At 28.3% G+C, this 19689-nt stretch overlaps 4 protein-coding genes across 4 annotated transcripts; 1 reads left to right on the forward strand and 3 right to left on the reverse strand.

Annotated features, from left to right (window-relative positions):
* Positions 1 to 473: 473 nt before the first annotated feature.
* On the forward strand, positions 474 to 1844 carry SPT4 (transcription elongation factor SPT4, putative; the record flags this gene model as incomplete). Its single annotated transcript, XM_029005615.1, has 4 exons — positions 474 to 492; positions 664 to 715; positions 1099 to 1195; positions 1614 to 1844. The coding sequence occupies 4 exons, from the start codon at positions 474 to 476 to the stop codon at positions 1842 to 1844; spliced, it is 399 nt and encodes a 132-aa protein (XP_028862186.1).
* Positions 1845 to 2773: 929 nt separating this feature from the next.
* Positions 2774 to 7730, reverse strand: PRP22 (pre-mRNA-splicing factor ATP-dependent RNA helicase PRP22, putative; the record flags this gene model as incomplete). Its single annotated transcript, XM_029005616.1, has 4 exons — positions 2774 to 4213; positions 4436 to 4564; positions 5046 to 5102; positions 5553 to 7730. 4 exons carry the CDS (start codon positions 7728 to 7730, stop codon positions 2774 to 2776), a joined length of 3804 nt encoding a protein of 1267 aa, XP_028862187.1.
* A 3245-nt stretch (positions 7731 to 10975) lies between these two features.
* PmUG01_10041400 (conserved Plasmodium protein, unknown function) lies at positions 10976 to 12217 on the reverse strand (the record flags this gene model as incomplete). The annotated part of the gene is made up of 1 exon (XM_029005617.1): positions 10976 to 12217. One exon carries the CDS (start codon positions 12215 to 12217, stop codon positions 10976 to 10978), a length of 1242 nt encoding a protein of 413 aa, XP_028862188.1.
* A 2003-nt stretch (positions 12218 to 14220) lies between these two features.
* On the reverse strand, positions 14221 to 17895 carry PmUG01_10041500 (conserved Plasmodium protein, unknown function; the record flags this gene model as incomplete). Its single annotated transcript, XM_029005618.1, has 1 exon — positions 14221 to 17895. One exon carries the CDS (start codon positions 17893 to 17895, stop codon positions 14221 to 14223), a length of 3675 nt encoding a protein of 1224 aa, XP_028862189.1.
* Between the last annotated feature and the right edge of the window lie 1794 nt (positions 17896 to 19689).

Raw genomic sequence — 19689 nt, forward strand, 5'->3', positions numbered from 1 at the left:
ATATTATCATATCTCTATATAATACTGTATTTATATAAATTAGCATAATGTACAAACACTGTTATATTGTCACTTTGTATAAAAATAGTTCAATTTTTAGTTACTCGAAAACTCGCAAACTGAACGAAAAGAAGAAGAAAAACTTCTTTTTTTAGTGATAGAAATAAAAATAAAAATAAAAATAAAAATAAAAATTAAAATAAAAATTAAAATTAAAATTAAAATTAAAATAAAAAATAATAATCAATCGTTTTAAGAACTTTTTTGTTTATAGCTTTTTTTTTTTTTATTTTATTTTATTTTTTTTTTTTTTTTATTTTATTTTATTTTATTTTTTTTATTTTATTTTATTTTATTTTTTTTATTTTATTTTTTTTATTTTATTTTCTTTTTTTTATATTTTGCTGTTTTATTGAAACTTATTTACTTCCTTTTTTCAAGCTAAAGAAAAAAAAGGGAATACGTATTATAATATGGCAACTACTTCTAAAGGTTATTTTCCCAAACGAAATAACACAAGAAAAAAGAAAGTGCTTTAGCAGCTTATCATATATACCTATATTTATTTATATACTTATATATATACTTATATATATACGTATATTTTAGTTTGTATTGATATTTGCACAAAATTTTAACTTCTGGAAATTTTTTATCGCACAGGAAGGAAAAAGAGTGACATGAAAAAAATCGATGAACCCTTCTCGGAACATAAGTATAATTTATAAATAAAAAAAAAAAAAAAAAAAAAAAATGGAATAACTGCTACACGACAGAAAAGTAACGTGCGTCGTATCGCACATATATATATACATATATATATATATTATTTGTATATACATATATATATATATATTATTTGTATATACATATATATATACATATATATATATATATATATATATATATATATTATTTGTATATACTATATGTATATATATTGATACGTTTACGTACACGTAAACATATGTATATATCGAACCCTTAGCTTGAAGTAAATAACATTTTTTGTTCAATCGTACGTATATGTATAATTATATATATGTATATACAACTATATGTATATGTGCATATAACTTTATCTCCTTTTGCTTGAAGAGATTTATTAAAAAAGTCGAGGAACATATCACAAGAAGACAAGGCTTTAAAATTACGTGCCTGTTTATCATGTCGTTTGTTAAGAACAGAAATGGAGGTAAAACTATCCACCATCGATGGAAAAAAAAAAAAAAAAAATATCCTTTATTGAGACACTATATGTGCTATACTGTTTGATTAAACTTTGTACTGTGTTTATGCGTGAGCGATATTGCACTTTCAGCATGTTTGTGGGAGTTGTATACGCATATTTACGTGCATGCATGTATAAATATATATGTATATGTTTATATATGTATATGTTTATATATGTATATGTTTATATATGTATATGTTTATATATGTATATGTTTATATATGTGTATGTTTATATATATATATGTTTTTATATGCTTATGTATATATAAGTATGCATGTACATCCACGTGTGCCGTGTGTGAAAGACATTGTGACGTAAAATAGAGGGGAATATAAACCCACCTTCTCCATTTTATGATATTTTCCATTTTTTGCAGTTTTACCAAAACGGTTGTAGTAACTGCAAGTTTTTGCAAATGGCGGGAGACAGACATAGAATTCATGACTGTACCACAGAAAATTTCAATGGGTTTATGGCTATTACAACTCCTACCAAATCATGGATGGCTCAATATAACGATTTAAGTAAATATGCTCCAGGTTTCTATGCCTTACAAGTAGTAGGGGAATTGCCAGAGTCAATAAGAGATTTAAAATCAAATTATTAAGTTCTTTTGTTAGAAAAGAAAATACATTTTTTTTTTTTTTTTTTTTTTTTTTTGTAATAAATTACCTTATATGTTAAATATAATTAGCATTTGCAAAAAAGATACATGAACATCAAGAATAATAGTTAAGTTATTATTTGCTCAATTTGTATAAGTATAAAATAAAAAAAAAAAATAAATAAAAATAAAAAAAACCTAAAAAAAAACTACCCTTTTTTTTTAAGTGACATTTTGAATTTTTGTGTAAAGTGGAAATTTTCATTTTCATTTTTTTTTTTTTTTTTTTTTTTTTGCGTGTGCAAGTAAGTACACATATATTTATATGTGTGCATATACATGCATGAACAAATGAACAAATGAACGAACTCATCCATAGGAACGCACGTGGACTTTTTCCCGGGGAAGCCTCTCAAAATAGGAGCTTCCCCACTCAATAAATAATTTGCTAGTTTTTACATAATAACAATTGGAAGAAATATTAAAATATTTTTCAATTAATTGTTAAAAGTTAGGTGCACGGTTTGTCAAGGAGATGAAAAATGACTTTGCAAAAAATGAACACAAACACAAAAAAAAAAAAAGGAAAAGAAAAAGAAAAAGCAATAGTAACAGCAAAAGAAAAAGCAATAGTAATAGCAACAGTAATAGCAAAAGCAATAGTAATAGCAAAAGCAATAGTAATAGCAAAAGCAATAGTAATAGCAAAAGCAATAGTAATAGCAAAAGCAATAGCAGTAGGAAAAGGTGCACACATGTACACGTATCATACATATATACGCGCTCAAATATATACGTACGCGCATACGTACATGCTCACAAGCCCACGTGACAAAACAAAAGCGAGGCACAATCCAGCCAATTCGTCAACCCGCTGTGCACCTTACACACGATGCACATGTGTAGCAGGGTAGCCTCGTTTACAAATTTGATCATCCCTTTCTTCTGGACAACCTCCATGCGTTCGGTTCTTCGTAGTAATTATGCAAAGGTTCAATCTTTTCTCTTAATTTAATTTTTGATATTTTCTTTTCATCTGCTGGAATAAATAAATTTGGGGCTAATTGTATTAACCAGTGTGGTTGTATAATTGTGCAGTCTCTTATGTACTCCTTGTTTGTTAATACTAATTCGTGATAAACAACGAATAAAGGATTTTTATTAAAAAGAGTTGATGACGGATGAATAAAGACTTGCTGATTGGTTAACAGAGTTGTATAACCTTGTTGACTATCTCTTTTACAAACATGATTGAAATAACCAGAGCAAATACTTTTACATATATTTACATATTTGCTTGAATCATTCTTACTAGCACTTTTTTTCACTTCGTAATTATATTTTTCAAATATAGAGAGTAATTGTTTTCTTACATCTTGTGCTCTTTTTAAAGCTCTAGAATGGATAAAATTTTCATGGCACCAGTAATTCGAAAAACTGTTTTCCTTCCATTTATTATATATATTTAAATAAGTAATTAGATCTCCTTGAGGCATAACAAATTTATTTTTCTTTTTATCTGCTAATAATGCTTTATTCATTGGTCTATAAAAAATATTTTGAACACTTAACATACTAACAATAGTAACTACATCATCAGCACAATTGAACTTAATTGATGTTAATAATATTTTTGATAAATTCGGTTCCATTGGAAAATTAGCCATTTTCTTTCCTAGTTTTGTTAAATATCCATTATCATCTAATGCACCTAAATAATATAAATTCTCTAAAGAATGAATTAACGTTTCAATTGATGGTGAATCCATAAAATCAAAATGTAAAAAATCATTTACTCCTAAGGCTTTTAATAATAAAACAATACTACCTAGATTAATTCTTTGTATCTCGGGTACACTTGTCTCTGCCATTTCATTTTTATATGCTTCTTCTGTATACAACCGATAACATTTCCCTGGTCCTGTTCTACCTGCACGTCCTGCTCTCTGTTTAGCATTTGCTTTAGATATGGGGGCAACAACTAATGAATCCATATCACGTTTGGAATCATATTTTTTTACTTTACAAAATCCTGGATCAATTACAAAAAATATACCATCAATTGTTAAACTCGCTTCCGCTATATTTGTTGATAAGATACATTTCCTACAACCAGGGGGGGCAGGCTCAAATATGATACTCTGCATATCTGATGGCAGAGATGAATATATCGGTAAAATTATCAAAGGCGGAGGACACATACTTTCCAATTTTTTCATACGCTCATGGAGTATTTCGCAAGCCGTATTAATTTCCTCCTGACCTGTTAAGAATACTAAAATATCCCCTGGATGTTCATTCAAATGGATATTCAATACTGTTATTAGACTTGCCTCTACGTAATCACTTTCCGGCTCCTTCGAGTGAAGAATCTGCGGGGGAAATGGTAGAAAATGCAGGGACATTAGTTAGTAGCATAATGTGAATACTCAAACACGTACGTGGGTGTAGAAGTATGTGTGGACGTATGTGTGTAAATATTATAAGGATGTTATGTTGATGCATATCATGATACACGTGTCGATGTATACGCAAAACGTTCCCCGGAAACTGCTACTCATAAAATTATGAGCAATTTCATTCTGTCTATTTACCTCCACAGGAAATATTTTTCCAGGAATTGTAAAAATAGGTGAATTAAAAAAATACGTGGAAAATTTCTCTGCATCGAGGGTAGCTGACGTTACTATCAATTTAAAATCGGACCTCTTCCTTACAACATCCTAACAATTGTGCACAGAAGCAATGAAAAGAAAAACAAAAAAGGATATGTGCTCATGTATACATATACGTATATATTTATATGTACCATTAATGTATACACGCGCCTTTGCTTTTATGCCCACTTCGCGCTGCACTCAGGTAGCAAAATAAAATGTTGAGCATCAAATTGCTTCTTCTTTAAAAATTTTTAACGGAAATATGTAGAAAAAATGGTAGAGCCTGTTCCCATTTTTTAAATTATTTAGATATGCTTTTCCTTAAACATATGGTAAAATGGGTATATCTTTATTGTAAGCCTTGTACCTGTCAACATTCTTTTATTTTATATGAAATATTGTCATTTAACAGGCTACAGGTCAACGTAATTATTGCTGATATTAAACATATTTTGCTCACTGAAATTTCGTTGTTATTTCCTTGTAAATTTTCTTTTTCATTACTCGCCTTATTTTTAATATTATTTATATAAATATGGCATACCTTTAGGAGGCAGAAAAGAATGTCCGTTGAAATGGTTCGTTCATGTGCCTCATCCAGCTAGAAAAAAAAAAAACATAAAAACAAACAAAAAAGATACATATGTATATACATACACACAAATGTATGAACAGATTTCACAATTAAACCTGTACAAGTCACTTATTTTATGAACCGTTCAGGAAAAACCACACATTTGCGCACTCACAAGTAAACGAAAATTTTCCACATTTTTCATTCATTTTTTATCTCCTATTTTTATAACTTTTATTTTTTCCACATTTTTCATTCATTTTTTATCTCCTATTTTTATAACTTTTATTTTTTCCACATTTTTCATTCATTTTTTATCTCCTATTTTTATAACTTTTATTTTTTCCACATTTTTCATTCATTTTTTATCTCCTATTTTTATAACTTTTATTTTTTCCATATTTTTCATTCATTTTTTATCTCCTATTTTGTTTTAATTTTAATTTTTTTTTTTCTTCTATTTTTTTTTTAAATTACAATGATGAAGGAATACTTGGAGAGCATCGTGTCGCTTAAAGTTTCCCGCAGGAGCATACCATCAGTTAAATACTTAATGATGGTATCATTGGATGTACAATCATCGAACCGAATAGAGTACCCAACTTCCTGACCTAAGATACAGCCAAATTCTTCACTGACTCTTTTAGCAATAGACATAGCAGCAACTCTTCTTGGTTGTGTGCATCCAACAATACCATTAAGTGTGTAATTTGCTTCGTGTAAATACTGCGGGATTTGTGTAGTTTTTCCACTACCTGTCTCTCCTATTACTATAAGTACATTATTTTTTTTAATAGCTAACATTAAATCTTCTTTTAAATTATATATTGGCAATTTTGCTCTTTGTTCATTAATAGGTATAGCATTTTTAAAACCTACTGAAATATTATTGTTCATGTAATTTTTTCTCCATTCAGGTAACTCATAACTTTTTCCAATATTTTTTAAAGCTTCAGCAATTGTTCTTTCACCTAAATTTGGTTTTGGATCTTCCCATGGTCTACTAATATCTTTGGGAATACTGTCAAAAATAGCATTTTGTTCATTTTGTTTTTGTTCTTTTCTTTCTTTAGCTAATGCTGACGTAGTAGTTATTGCTCTTGCTAAAGATCCTTCTGCATTAACAATAATTTGTATTGGCGATAATTTTGCTCCTGCTTTTGTTGTTTGTCCTTTTAAGAAAGCTGGTTCTCTCTCATTAACTTCTATTTCAATAATTTCTTCTTCATCTTCAATTTTTTCATCTATTTTTAAATTTTTATATTCCTTTTTTAAATTATCATCATATATAATACCGCTTTTCATCAATTGTTGTATTTCCCATTTTGAATAGTCACTTTGCATTTTTATTACACTCTCATATTTTATAGTTTCTTTTGGATCTTCACTAAATATCTTTGAATTATTTTTTTTTAATAAATCATTGTACTCCTCATCCATATCATCAAAAAGAGAGGCATAATAATTGGTATTTCTTTCATTTGATTTTCTTTTTTTTCCTATATCTTCATCATCATTCACTAAATTTTTCCCTGTTTTTTGATCCACTTCAGACATATTTAAACTAATTTTATTTCCAAATATTCCCTTCACTTTTACTTTTACTTTCATATTTCTTTTATAATGTTCGTTTATATTAACTAGTCTCTTACAATTAGGTAATATATCCGTAGCGTGTACCAGCCCTTCTTTATACCCATCCTTAGTTTTAAACGAAACAAAAAGACCGAAGTCCATCACCTTACTAACACTCCCTCTGAAGATATTATTAACCCTTAGTCCGTCGTAATCATAGCTGTTATTATAGTCATATGTATCACTATCCCGATTATTATCACTACCATTACCACTATCCTTATCATCGTAGTGCTCCCCTTTATAACTCCTTTTATCTTTGCTGTGTTTTATTTTCTTGTTCACCTGATAGGGGGAGCGCCCCAATTCATTTTTCCGCTTTGTGTCGTTTCGCCTCCCGCTGTTTCTGTCCCTATCTTTGTCCCTATCTCTTTCCCTATCTTTGTCCCTATCTCTTTCCCTATCTTTGTCCCTATCTCTTTCCCTATCTCTGTTCCTATCTCTTTCCCTATCTTTGTCCCTATGCCTATCCTGACCGCTCTTGTCCTTATCCCTTTCTCTGTGGCTCACTTCACATCTATCCCTTGAAGATCCCCGTCGGGGCATGCCTCTCTGATGAGGATCGGTTGTCTCCCCCTTATTCTCTTTGTCTACATTATGTTCAAATGCACTGACAATATTATCATCATTTTTTATAGTTAAGCAGTGATATTTTTTCATTTTTTCATTTTTCCTTTCTATTTCATTGATTTCTCTCTTTGATTCATCAAACGATTCAGTACTGTCATTGTCAATATCACCTTTTTTGTTTTTCTTTTTTTTTTTTTCCCCCTCATCATTTATAGTACCATCAGTATTTGTTTGAGATGACTGCTTAATAATACCATATAGATATTTGAGAACAGACTGTTCAATTTCCCCACCACTTTCAAAAACATCTTTATAAAATTGTTCTAACGACTTGGATTTTTCACATAAATATATTATAAATTCTGCAAGTGTGTCATCCTCAACTCCCAAATTTTTATTTAACTCTGCATTCACTTTTTGCGTTAAATTTATCTTGTTTAGGCTATCCATCAACCCAAATGACTATATTTCAATATCTTCGAAGTCAAACGAAATGAAATCAAATGCAAAGCGCGTGCTCTGCATACCTTTGTATTATATCTTCGTCCGTGCCTTCTCCGCTTACTTTTACTACTACTGCTACTATTTTTTTTTTTATTTTACTGAGGAATCATTTTAACGAATGAAGAGACAACGTAAAAAGAGGACCTTCTTCTCCTATGCTATTATGTATATATATATATATATATATATATACATATACGTAATACTAATTAGTTAATGAGCAATTTTTTTTTTTTTCGTCAAATTTTATTTTGTCAAAAATAAGAAATTTATTTTAACGATCTTTCAGAAATGTTACTACGGGCATAAATTATATTATAGCTACAGCTGTAACTACAATAATGAGCACTACTATAAGAACAGTAAAAATTATGAGCACTACTATAAGAACGGTAAAAATTATGAGCACTACTATAAGAACAGTAAAAATTATGAGCAATACTACAAGAACGATAAAAATTATGAGAAATAATACTACTGTTACTGTTCCTATTTTATTGTCGCTATTATTACTGCAAAAAACAAATTAAATGAACAAACAAATAAATTAATAAGCAAATGAATAATTAAAAACGTAAATTAAAATAAATTAAAATAAATGGTCAATTTTGTTCTTTCAAAAGTTTTCATTACGCATGCCGCTAAAACTCTGCATTAACGGGCTATATATTTCCTCCTTTTGTTGTTTCAATTCTTTCATAAATGAAGATCATTTTTTATGCTTCTTCGGCATTCTCGGCATCTTCAACTATATCAACTATTTCAACGCGCTTTTGAAAAAGATAAAAATTGCAGTTCGAAAAAGGAACTATAAGTGGGCGAATTATGTTTAGATATCCGTAACAAAAAAAAAAAATAAAATAAAATCAAGAGAAAATGAGGAGAAAATGAAGGAAAAACGAAGGGAAAGATGGTATAATTAAGAGCTTGCACAGTCAGGTAAAACACACATACATATATAATGGCACTCTTTTCTTTACTACTAAATGCGATAAAACTGCACAATTTAAGAAAGCGTAATGAAGTTAGCCTGCTTGAAAATAAAATGACCCGTACATATAAAATGTATGTAGAATTTATGTAGACTTGATTGGGTGAGATATCTTTTTTTTCTTTTTTATTTTGTTCTTATGAATACAAAATTCGACATGGTATTTTCCTCCTTTTCAGTATGGGCTCAAATGAACGTTTCATATAAATGCGATTACTTTGTAGGATTAAATGTTTATTTTTTGTAGTAGTCATAAGAAAAAAGAAGGGAGATTTTAAGGAACTACGGGTTTTCCCTTACGTCATATTGTGTACAAGGGCTATGATAAATACTTGAATACATATATATATATATATATATATATATTGAGATGCATATATCTATGCAATATATTATGCATGTATTAATACATATAAAGCATATAAAAGAAAAGGAAACAAAAAAAAAAAAAAAAAATTAAAATTAAAATTAAAACTAAAATTAAAACTAAAATTAAAACTAAAATAAAATAAAATAAATAAAAGTCAGCCTTTTTCTAGGCCCATCCGAATTGCAGCTCCATATTACTCTAAATGGAGCATACACCGAGCAATTTTCTTCATTGTATCATTGTTGGTAACAACAAAAATATTGATAGTTCTTTTTGTGCTTTAATAGCTTCTTACAATTAGTGTAAATAAAAAAAAAGAATAATTCGTGTTTTCATGTGTGCATATTTGTATAAATGTACGTTTTGAAAAGGAATAAAAAGTAGGATGCGGCAAAAAAAAAAAAAAAAAATAGTAAAATTAAATAGTAAAATTAAATAATAAAGCAAAATGGTAAAGCAAAATGGTAAAGCAAAATGGTAAAACAAAGTGGTAAAACAAAATGGTAAAACAAAATGGTAAAACAAAATGGTAAAACAAAATGGTAAAACAAAATAAGGTTAAATGAAAAAAAAAAATCAACATGCCGACAAATCAGCAACTTCGGTCAAGTGGTAAAATTATATATAAGTGCTTATGTTAAAAAAATTAATTCAATTAATTAAATCAACTAATTTAACTAAATTAATAAAATTAATAGAATTAATAAAACAGAATTAATAAAATTAAGTTATTGCTGTCATATCATATCCTTTTTTCATTTACTCTATTTCTTTAGGCCAAACTTTTAATGTTTTACACCCCCTTCAAAGTAGCATTTAACTTATAGTTAATCTTATCCCATTTAAGATACATCATGGTTTTCGTATCGTTCTTGGGGATGGCTCTCCCCCACAACCATATCCATGCAAGCATACAATATATACAATATATACAATATAGACAATATATACAATATATACAATATATACAATATATACAATATATACAATATATATATATATATATATATACATTCCTGCAAAACACGCATGAGTGATGTAATAAATTCATTATGCCACACGTCATTATGCGCACTCCGGAGTGTTTCCTTTTTTCCCTCTCCCTTTTTTCAAAGCGCAAATTTGATATGTAAAAAAAATAATTATTACTATTTCGTCCTTTTTTTTTTTTTTTTTTAGAAGCGTTTTGTGCTAATATAGAAGAGGCTTGTAAAAGAGTGCTTAGTTCCTGTGAGGGCCTACTTCCACTCCTTTTCTTGGCTTCTTTAACAGATATACTGGGCATGTGGCTATGAGGCAGTGCATCCATATGACGACGTAACCATATTAATGTCCAAATTTTCTACTCATCTTGGCTGCTCATAACGAATCCGTCCATTTTTCATCATAAAGCGGAAAAGCTTTTATACGGTTGTTCCCTGCCTCCTCCCCCCGGTAATCTTCCTCCTTGCGCGTTATCAATATATAATACATAAATATATAATACATAAATATATAATACATATATATATAATACATAAATATATAATACATAAATATATAATACATATATATATAATACATATATATAATACATATATATATAATACATATATATATAATACATAATATATATAATACATATATATATAATAATATATAATACATAAATATATAATACATATATATATAATACATATATATATATAATACATATATATATAATACATAAATATATAATACATAAATATATAATACATATATATATAATACATATATATATAATACATATATATATATATAATACATATATACATATTTTCCTACCATCCGTGCTTTCGTTCTTTTCTTTTAAAACTTGTACTGTGTTTGCGATCCGAATGGGTTGTTCATGCCATCGAAGCTTTTCCCGGGGAATTGTTGAGGGAAGTACATACTAGACATATCTTGCATATTTGTACTAGGGAAGTTACCAAAGCTTTGCATGTCTGGTTGATAAGAGGGTGTCGCACCAGAAAAAGAATATTGTCTTGACATTTGAGGGAAAAAATTTGGATTTAAATTTTGTTGCATACTTGGATGCATATTAGAACCCATATTTAGAGGCATATTAGAACCCATATTTGGGGGCATATTCCCGAAGCCCAGGAATCCTTGACCCATCATAGGATTCATACCCATTTTATTGTATTGCATAAAATTAGAAAAAGTATTATCCATACCTTTACTAAATGGCATTAAATTTGTATAACTGGAACTTCTAGGCATCATCATATTATTTGTATCATTAAAAAGAGGTTGATACATTGCTTTAGCGTTCATAGGATTTCTATTATGCATATTCATTTGGTCAATATGCGATTTTTTTTGAGTACTTTTGTTAGATAAATCTAATAGTAATAAGCAAACAAAACAAAGAGCATATATGCCAGTTGTAATGATAAAAATATAGAAGCAATATGAACATCTAGGAAAAGGATATTGCTGAGCCTTTGTAACTAAATTCCAAGATAAATCAGTCTCATAATACCAATAAGTCCCTATGCCACCATTAATAATAAATGATAACATAAAGCATCCCATTGATATTAGTATACTCTTTGTAAATAGTATATTCCATCCAATACATAATATTACAAGTGTACATGATATAACTATGCCACATAAAAGTATTAATGATATAAAAGAAACTCTTTCATATGCTTCTATACGTTTTATAATTGCATCTCTACAAGCTTCTTGACATGCAGATGTCCATAGGGATAAACTACCAGCAGATTCAGCATGTTTTCCTACTTGAATCCCTTCACTTCCTTTACTCCGCATATTTTGTACTCTCTGTGACCATGTCTCTACGTGTTTGTCATCATATATTACTTTATACAATCCATAGTATGTATAGTCAACATATAATGAATGCTCACTACCACGAAACATGTACTTGTATTCAATTGGTTCTGCTTCCCTCCATGTAGTCATAACTGTGGTCAATATTTGCGGAACTGCGCTTATAAAACCTATTGTCATTATTACATTTAAAACTCGAAGTGCATTTTTGGACAGAGGAGGAACAATGGGTTTCGTCTTGCGCATTCTGCCCATTTTCCCGTCCCTGCTATTTGCGCCGTCTATTAATAGTTTTCTAATATGTGCTTCGTTCCTTTTACTATTTATTTTCTTTCTCGTTTTCGCTGTCTCGTTTTCTGTCTCTTTTGCTGTCTCTTTTGCTGTCTCGTTTTCTGTCTCGTTTTCTGTCTCGTTTTCTGTCTCTTTTGCTGTCTTTTTCGTTGACTTTTTTTTTTTTCTTTTTTTGTAAAAAACGAAATGCACTATTTTTCCCCCCTTTATGCGTTACTGGCGACACGCATATTTTGGCTCGTTTTTACGTGTTGCTACGTATTATTACGTATTCAACTGAGTTAATGAGGTATCAACATATATATATACGTGCATACAAAAAGCAGACTTGTGCATGCGTGCTCTCCTTATTTCTTATGTATCGTGCGCTTTGGGATTTCACTCGCCTATACTTGTATAGGTGAATATATATATATATATATATATGTATAGGTATAATATATATATGTACAAACGTGTGGCGGTAAATATTGGTGTATATACGAAAGTGCATATGTATATACAGGCAGAAGCAAAAGAACTATTTTGAATGCACTCCTGAACACACTTCTGTTTTTGCACTCGGGAGAGCACTATATTTATATGACCCTTTCTATGTACACTTATTGAACGATATGTTATATATTCTTAAGAGAATTATATTTTAAAAATGTACACGACGTGGAAACTCGAAAATGCCATATTTATGAAAAAACGAGAAAATATTATACATATGTGTGTGTGTATTTGAATTATGCACATATTATGTGCGTATTGTATGTATGTATGTATGTATGGGGATGCGTATTTGTGTCCACACACCTGGAACTGCAATATGTTTATATAATATTTTATTTTTCTTTCGAAATGATGTGTATAACCATTTGCTAAAACTGTATTTAACCCCTTATTATTAAACACATAGCAATGTTTTAAAATGTGCATGCACTACAAAAAAAAAAGAAAAAAAAAGAAAGAAAAAAAAAAAAATATATATATATATATATATATATATATATATAAATGTACAAAATGTATACATTTATATGTGTAATAAAAAAATTACTCTCCCATGGTTTAAAAAAAAAAAAAAAAATAGTAACACCAACTCGTCTTCTACATTTTTTCATAAAATAAAAAAAAAGAAAATTTTTTTTTTAAAAGTTGTGTTTTATATTTAAAGTTATTCTGTTATCCTGTTACTTCTTATTTTGTTTTGACTATTATTTTTTTTTTTTTTTTTTTCCTCGAAGAACAAACAACATACGTCTTTTTTTTCCTCTTTTGGGATGAACGTACAAACGCACTTAAATTTTTTAACCTTTCGCAAATGGAGCTAAATGAAGCATTTTATTTTTTTTAAATTTGCTTCAACATTTTGAACTCTTAGAAAGTACAATATTATACCAGAAAAAAAAAAAAAAAAAGTTAACTTGAGTTGTTTTGAAAAAAAATCAAGAGTGAATTTGTTTATTTTTTTCAGTCTTTATTATTTTTTATTTTATTATTTATTATTTTTATTTTATTTTTTTTGCAGTCAGATTTTGTTGCATGCATATTATATACTGCTTAACACTAAATTTGTGTATACCTGTGTGAATGGATTGAGCGAAAAGACAAAAGTTGATAAAAATGTTGTAATTAGGGAAAAATGAAATAAAACGAAATGAAATAAGATTAAATAAGTAAATTGGGTAAGGTTGAACGCCAAAAAAAAAAAAAAGAAAAAAAAGAAAAAAAAAAAAAAAAAAAAAAAAAAAAAAAAAAAAAAAAAAAAAAAAAAAAAAAAAAAAAAAGTAACTGTTAACAATTAACAGTTAAAATAACTAAAACTGCTGCACCATACAATACACATGAAACGAAACCTATTTTTTCTATTTTATTTTTATGCTGTTAATTCAGCCTACACCCCATGTAACTCTGTAGAAGGAATGTTTTCCTCTACATGAGCTCCTCTTAAAATGTGTACTCGAAAAATATTAATATGTATGTACGGCGTATGTGTGAATGTATGATGTATGTATGGCATATACTAATATACATACAATCCATACGACACCATAAGCACAAAGGTACAAAAAAAGAAAAAAAAAAAAAAAAAATTGAAGACTAATATTTGACGCCTCTCCTAGAAGCCAATATACGCTGAACTCTCTCCCGAGCATTTTTGTGAATCGACTTATTATCGAAGGACATATTCCACATTTTTTTTTTTTTTTTTTTTTTTTTTTTATATCGTCTTCTATTTCATAAGACAGGTCAAATTTTACATTATTATAATAATAATTATTATAATTTTTATTCTGATCATTTGTATATATGTAATCATTTGTTAAATACATTTTGTTATCCTTACCCTCTGTTGTACTGTTAAAAATTTCCTCCTTATTAATAATATCATATGTTTTACTGTTGTAACTCTGAATGGTATTATTTTTGTTGCAGTGATGGTGAAATTCTGTACTACTTACATAGTCTTTATTAGTTTTGCTCCTAGTGTAATATTCATATGCATCAGTACGTGAGGAGGAGGTCATCATGCCATGGGTTACTGACTGATGCGGAAAAGGGTTTGTTTCATTTTCTTTATTAATGCTAAGATAATTATTCGAGTTTCTACTATTACTGCTATTATTACTGCTGGTATTATTGCAAGTATTACTGTTATTATTACTGCTGGCATTATTGCAAGTATTACTGCTAGTATTATTGCTAGTATTATTGCTAGCAGTAGCAGCAGTAGCAGTAGTAGCAGCCGAAGTAGGATTATATAATTTATATGTTTTATGTTCACTTGTTTTTTTAAAAACATTTCTGTAACTATGGTAATACGCGATCCCACTTTTATGATGTGCGCATGCTTTGTCTACATTGTTACCACCGTTACTATTACTGATATGATTACTACAACTATTACTACTGATACTATTTATGTTAATGTATTTGTTGTTGTCGTAACCCGCTGCTTTACCGAAAGAGGGTGTTGTAATGAAATGACTGCTCTTACCCTCTACATTATTTCCATTATTTTTATGCTTATCGAGTTGTTCACCATATGATGCATTCATTATACGTACGTTATTAGCTGAGTAATCTACTGCACTATTTGCTACGTCATTCGCTAAGCTATTCTTAGTACCATTAAGCAAAGAATACTGTGCATTATTAATTTCATTACAATTTTCCAATTGACTCAAATAAGAGCAGCTCTTTTGGGGGTTGCTACCACTGTTCGTATTTTGCTCGGTCAAACCACCGCAGACCACACTACAACTACCAGCACTACTATTATCAACATTATTATTGCTATGGTAATTCATAGAACTATTCTCGGACAGTCTTTTGCTTTTATTACTAGCGTCATCCTTGTTACCATCTTCTCCGCAGGTATGACTTATTATCACATTGCTACATTTATTTTCTAAACCGTACATGTCACTGTTATTATAACTTCCGCAGTTGTTATTATAAATACTTCCACTTTTTTCATCAACAACGTTACTATTATTATTTCTGTTGTCAGAACAATGAGTTCTGATATTAATTTTAATTGCTTTATTATCATTTTCATAATAATTATTATTTTTTTTACCATTTTTTACTGGTGCAAAATGCACTCTACGTTTATGTGAATGCCCATAATTGTTATTATTATTTTTTTTGCATGACCAAGTCATATTTTTTTTTTTATTTTTTTTTTTTGTTGCTTTTTTAGCTAGCTGGTGATAAGTATTATTATGGTGATTAATGAGGTTATTACAGTACCCCCCATTATTGAACACATTACTGTGTGCATTATTAATATTATTACTGTTAGTGTTGTTTAAAAAATTTTTGTTTATTTTTTCGAACTGCCCACCATTTGTTGTAGAACTATTTTTATTATTATAAAATTTTTTTAAGTTGCCATTATTATTATTGTAGCTGTTGCAATTGTATGGATTATTTTTTGTACCTCTGGTATCATTCTTTTCATTATACTTACAATTGCCATCTATATGCATAGTTGCTATTGTGTTATCAGACATGTTATCCTCATTACTGCTTAATTTCATGTAATAATTGGAACAAATTTTATTATATTTCCCTTTTTTTTTACCTATAAAATATTTTTCTAAATTTTTTGTTTTCGTCCTTGTTTCGTTCTTTAACTGAATCGTATTCATCATATTCGTATGCTTCGTTCTTCCCCCCTTTTTCATATTTTTCATATTTTTCATATTTTTTATATTTTTCAAATTTTTCATATTTTTTATATTTTTTATATTTTTCAAATTTTTCATATTTTTCATATTTTTCATATTTTTCATATTTTTCATACTTTTCATACTTTTCATATTTTTCAAATTTTTTATACTTTTCATATATTTCATATTTTCCATTTTTTTCCTCCTTTTATTTTTATTATTTAAACTATTAATAAAAACGTCTTCCCCAGTACTACTTTTCAGCCCATACCACATATCACAAGGATTTTCACACATGTTAATGTTAACTTTGCATTTTTTGTTAACAAATACTTTGGTGGACTCATCACTGAATAAAGAGTTGCTATCATTGAAAGTTTTGTAAGTTTCATGTTTGTGTGCAAACTCGTTGTTACTGCTAATTATGCCTTTATGGTTATTAGCCAAGTAGTTGTCCCTTTTCTTTTGATCATTCTCGTGATTACAATCATGATTACATTTACGATTACAATCAAGATCATTCTGTTCATTATAATAATTACTGAGCCTCCTCTTTTTTGCTTCCTTTTTTTCCTCTATTTTTTTCTTAACATATATTAAAAAATTTTCATTTTCGCTATCTCTATCGCACTCTTCCTCCCGAAGGTTCTGGTTTCTCTTATCCAGGTCATTAAGTAACTCCTTGGTTAGTCTTAAACCATCACTGAAGCTGTTGTTGTTGTGGCCACTGCTATTATTTTTTCCGTTCTTATTCTCATAAAATACATGTTTCCCATTCTTATTATTAAATGGGTTTATATTACGGGTATATTTATTAACACTGTAAGACACATTAATATTATTACTGTTACTGTTATCGTTACAGTTATTGTCATTGCTATTGTTACTGCCATTACTGTTGCGCAAGTGATGGTAAAATTTATTTATTCCATAATTATTGGAAGTATATGCACAACTCGCACAGTTATCTTTACAGCTGTCTTCATTTATTTTTACGGCATGGTCAGAAGGAGAACTATTTTTAACAGATTGCACATTATTTTTATTTTTATTATTACTATTACTACTATTACTGTAATTATTATTACCGCTATTATTACCGCTATTATTACCGCTACTATTACCGCTATTATTACCGCTATTATTACTGCTATTATTAACATTATTATTATTATTATAATCGCGTAAAAAAATATAGTTGTTACATTTTTCACCATCAAGAAATAGCTTCTTATCATTTTTCACACACTGTTGTTCTTTTTTAATATGATTATAGTAACCTATGTTTAAATCGCTATTTTTTTTTATGTGTTTTCCCCTGGTGCTCTTAGCACCTTTTCTATCATGATTTTTTCCCTTTTCATTTTTATTTAATTTTATATCTTCATAGGAAAATGTTATGCTATCATTATTCGATGATGTTGTTTGGTAATACGTCGTGTGACTTTGACTTTCGCTCTTCTCCATTATTTCTGATGGATGCGAATTATACCTGAACAGTGCAGGAAGTAAGCCAGTCTGTCAAATGTACGTAAACATGTGTATGTGCATGTGTGCATGGGCAACTTTACGGTGTTATTTTAAACTCATACAAATAGGACATATATTTCTTTTTTCTTTTTTTTAAATACATATAACGTAGATTAAAAAATCGACGCGAGCACTGTATGAAAATATGCACATGGTTCATTAAAAAGACAAAATGGAATAATGCATAACGAATTAGTTCCAATATAAATATATATATATATATATATATTTATATACATATATGCATATATATATGCATATGAATTTTCAGTAAATCAGTTCAACGTTTTCGTTTAAAGTAATGAACTAGTAACTCCCACTCATACTTATGTATATAAAATTTGATACAAATGGGAGTTCATTATTCATATATAAAAATCTTTTTAAATTTAATTTAACATTAATTGAGTAATAATACTTTATACTAATTCCTCGCGTGGAGTAATGCAACTACTGCTCTTATACAATGAACGCAGCAACGATCAAGTAAAGCGAAATAATAGTATATGCATATATATATATATATGCACACATACGTATGTCAAGGTTAAAAACAGAGAAATAAAATGTGCTCGAAATTGTACTAACACAGTTAATACAAAACAAACTCTATTCATACTAAAAATGAAAATTATTTTAGATATACTTTTTACTATATTACCAAAGTGTTCATAAAGAGCCTCAACAAGAATGTCAGCCAATGAATTATACTCAACTAATACAATATAATACAATTCTGGTAAAATGTTAATCGTTCTATATAGTTATTTATGATCGAAAAGGTTTGAAGTGGTATATTCAATTTTCCCCCCCTCTTCTTAAGTGAGTTATCGCAAAAAAAAAAAAAAATATTATTAAAAAAGGATGGTGTATGTATTCAATTTTAATATAACTCATACACACTATACTTTTTTGTTTGTTGACCTACGTCAGCTCTAAAATTATATATCAATGTTTCTACATGTCTATCTATGTAGCTATCTACTACCTATCTACGCACTAATCTACGTATGTATCTATTTATTTATTTCTATATATTTCTTCTTTTTAAGAACCCTTTTCTCCACCTATTATATTTTCTTTCCAGAATACATAAACTGTAGCTCATTTTTTCACTGTAAAACTTATCGACATAAAATTAAAAAGCTAATATGGCTGCAATTAATATCTTGCATTTGTTCATACAAAAATAACTCATACACACACACTAGTACATATATATAATTCGTGTATATACTCCTCTGTGTATATGTATACACAAAACGTGTGCATAACTGATACTGTGGAATTTGTTATTTCCCCCTTTTTAGTGCGGTATATATTTTCGCTTTCAGAAATATTAGATATTTACATATATGCATATATATATATGTCCATATATATGTATGTATATAATATGTATGCACATATATATATATATATTCTTCAATTAATTACACATCAAAGAGATTTTAAAATTTGGTTACACTATTCTCAATTACATTTATACATAAACTATAAAATATGTGTTTTCTTTGTTAACTATATTTTTGTGGATTCGAGAAAAAAAAAAAAAAAAAATCAACAAAACTTTTCTATCAATTTAACAAGCAGGTATAATATCTGTCATACTATATGATTACTTTCATAAATATGTGGAAGTTTTTTTTTTTTTTTTTTCTTTCTTTCTTATCTCTTAATTTATTTCATTGAATTCCCTTGAAATATTTATGAAATAAATGAAAATGTCCA

This window comes from Plasmodium malariae (genome assembly GCF_900090045.1).
Source record: "Plasmodium malariae genome assembly, chromosome: 10".
Taxonomy (NCBI): Eukaryota; Apicomplexa; class Aconoidasida; order Haemosporida; family Plasmodiidae; genus Plasmodium; species Plasmodium malariae.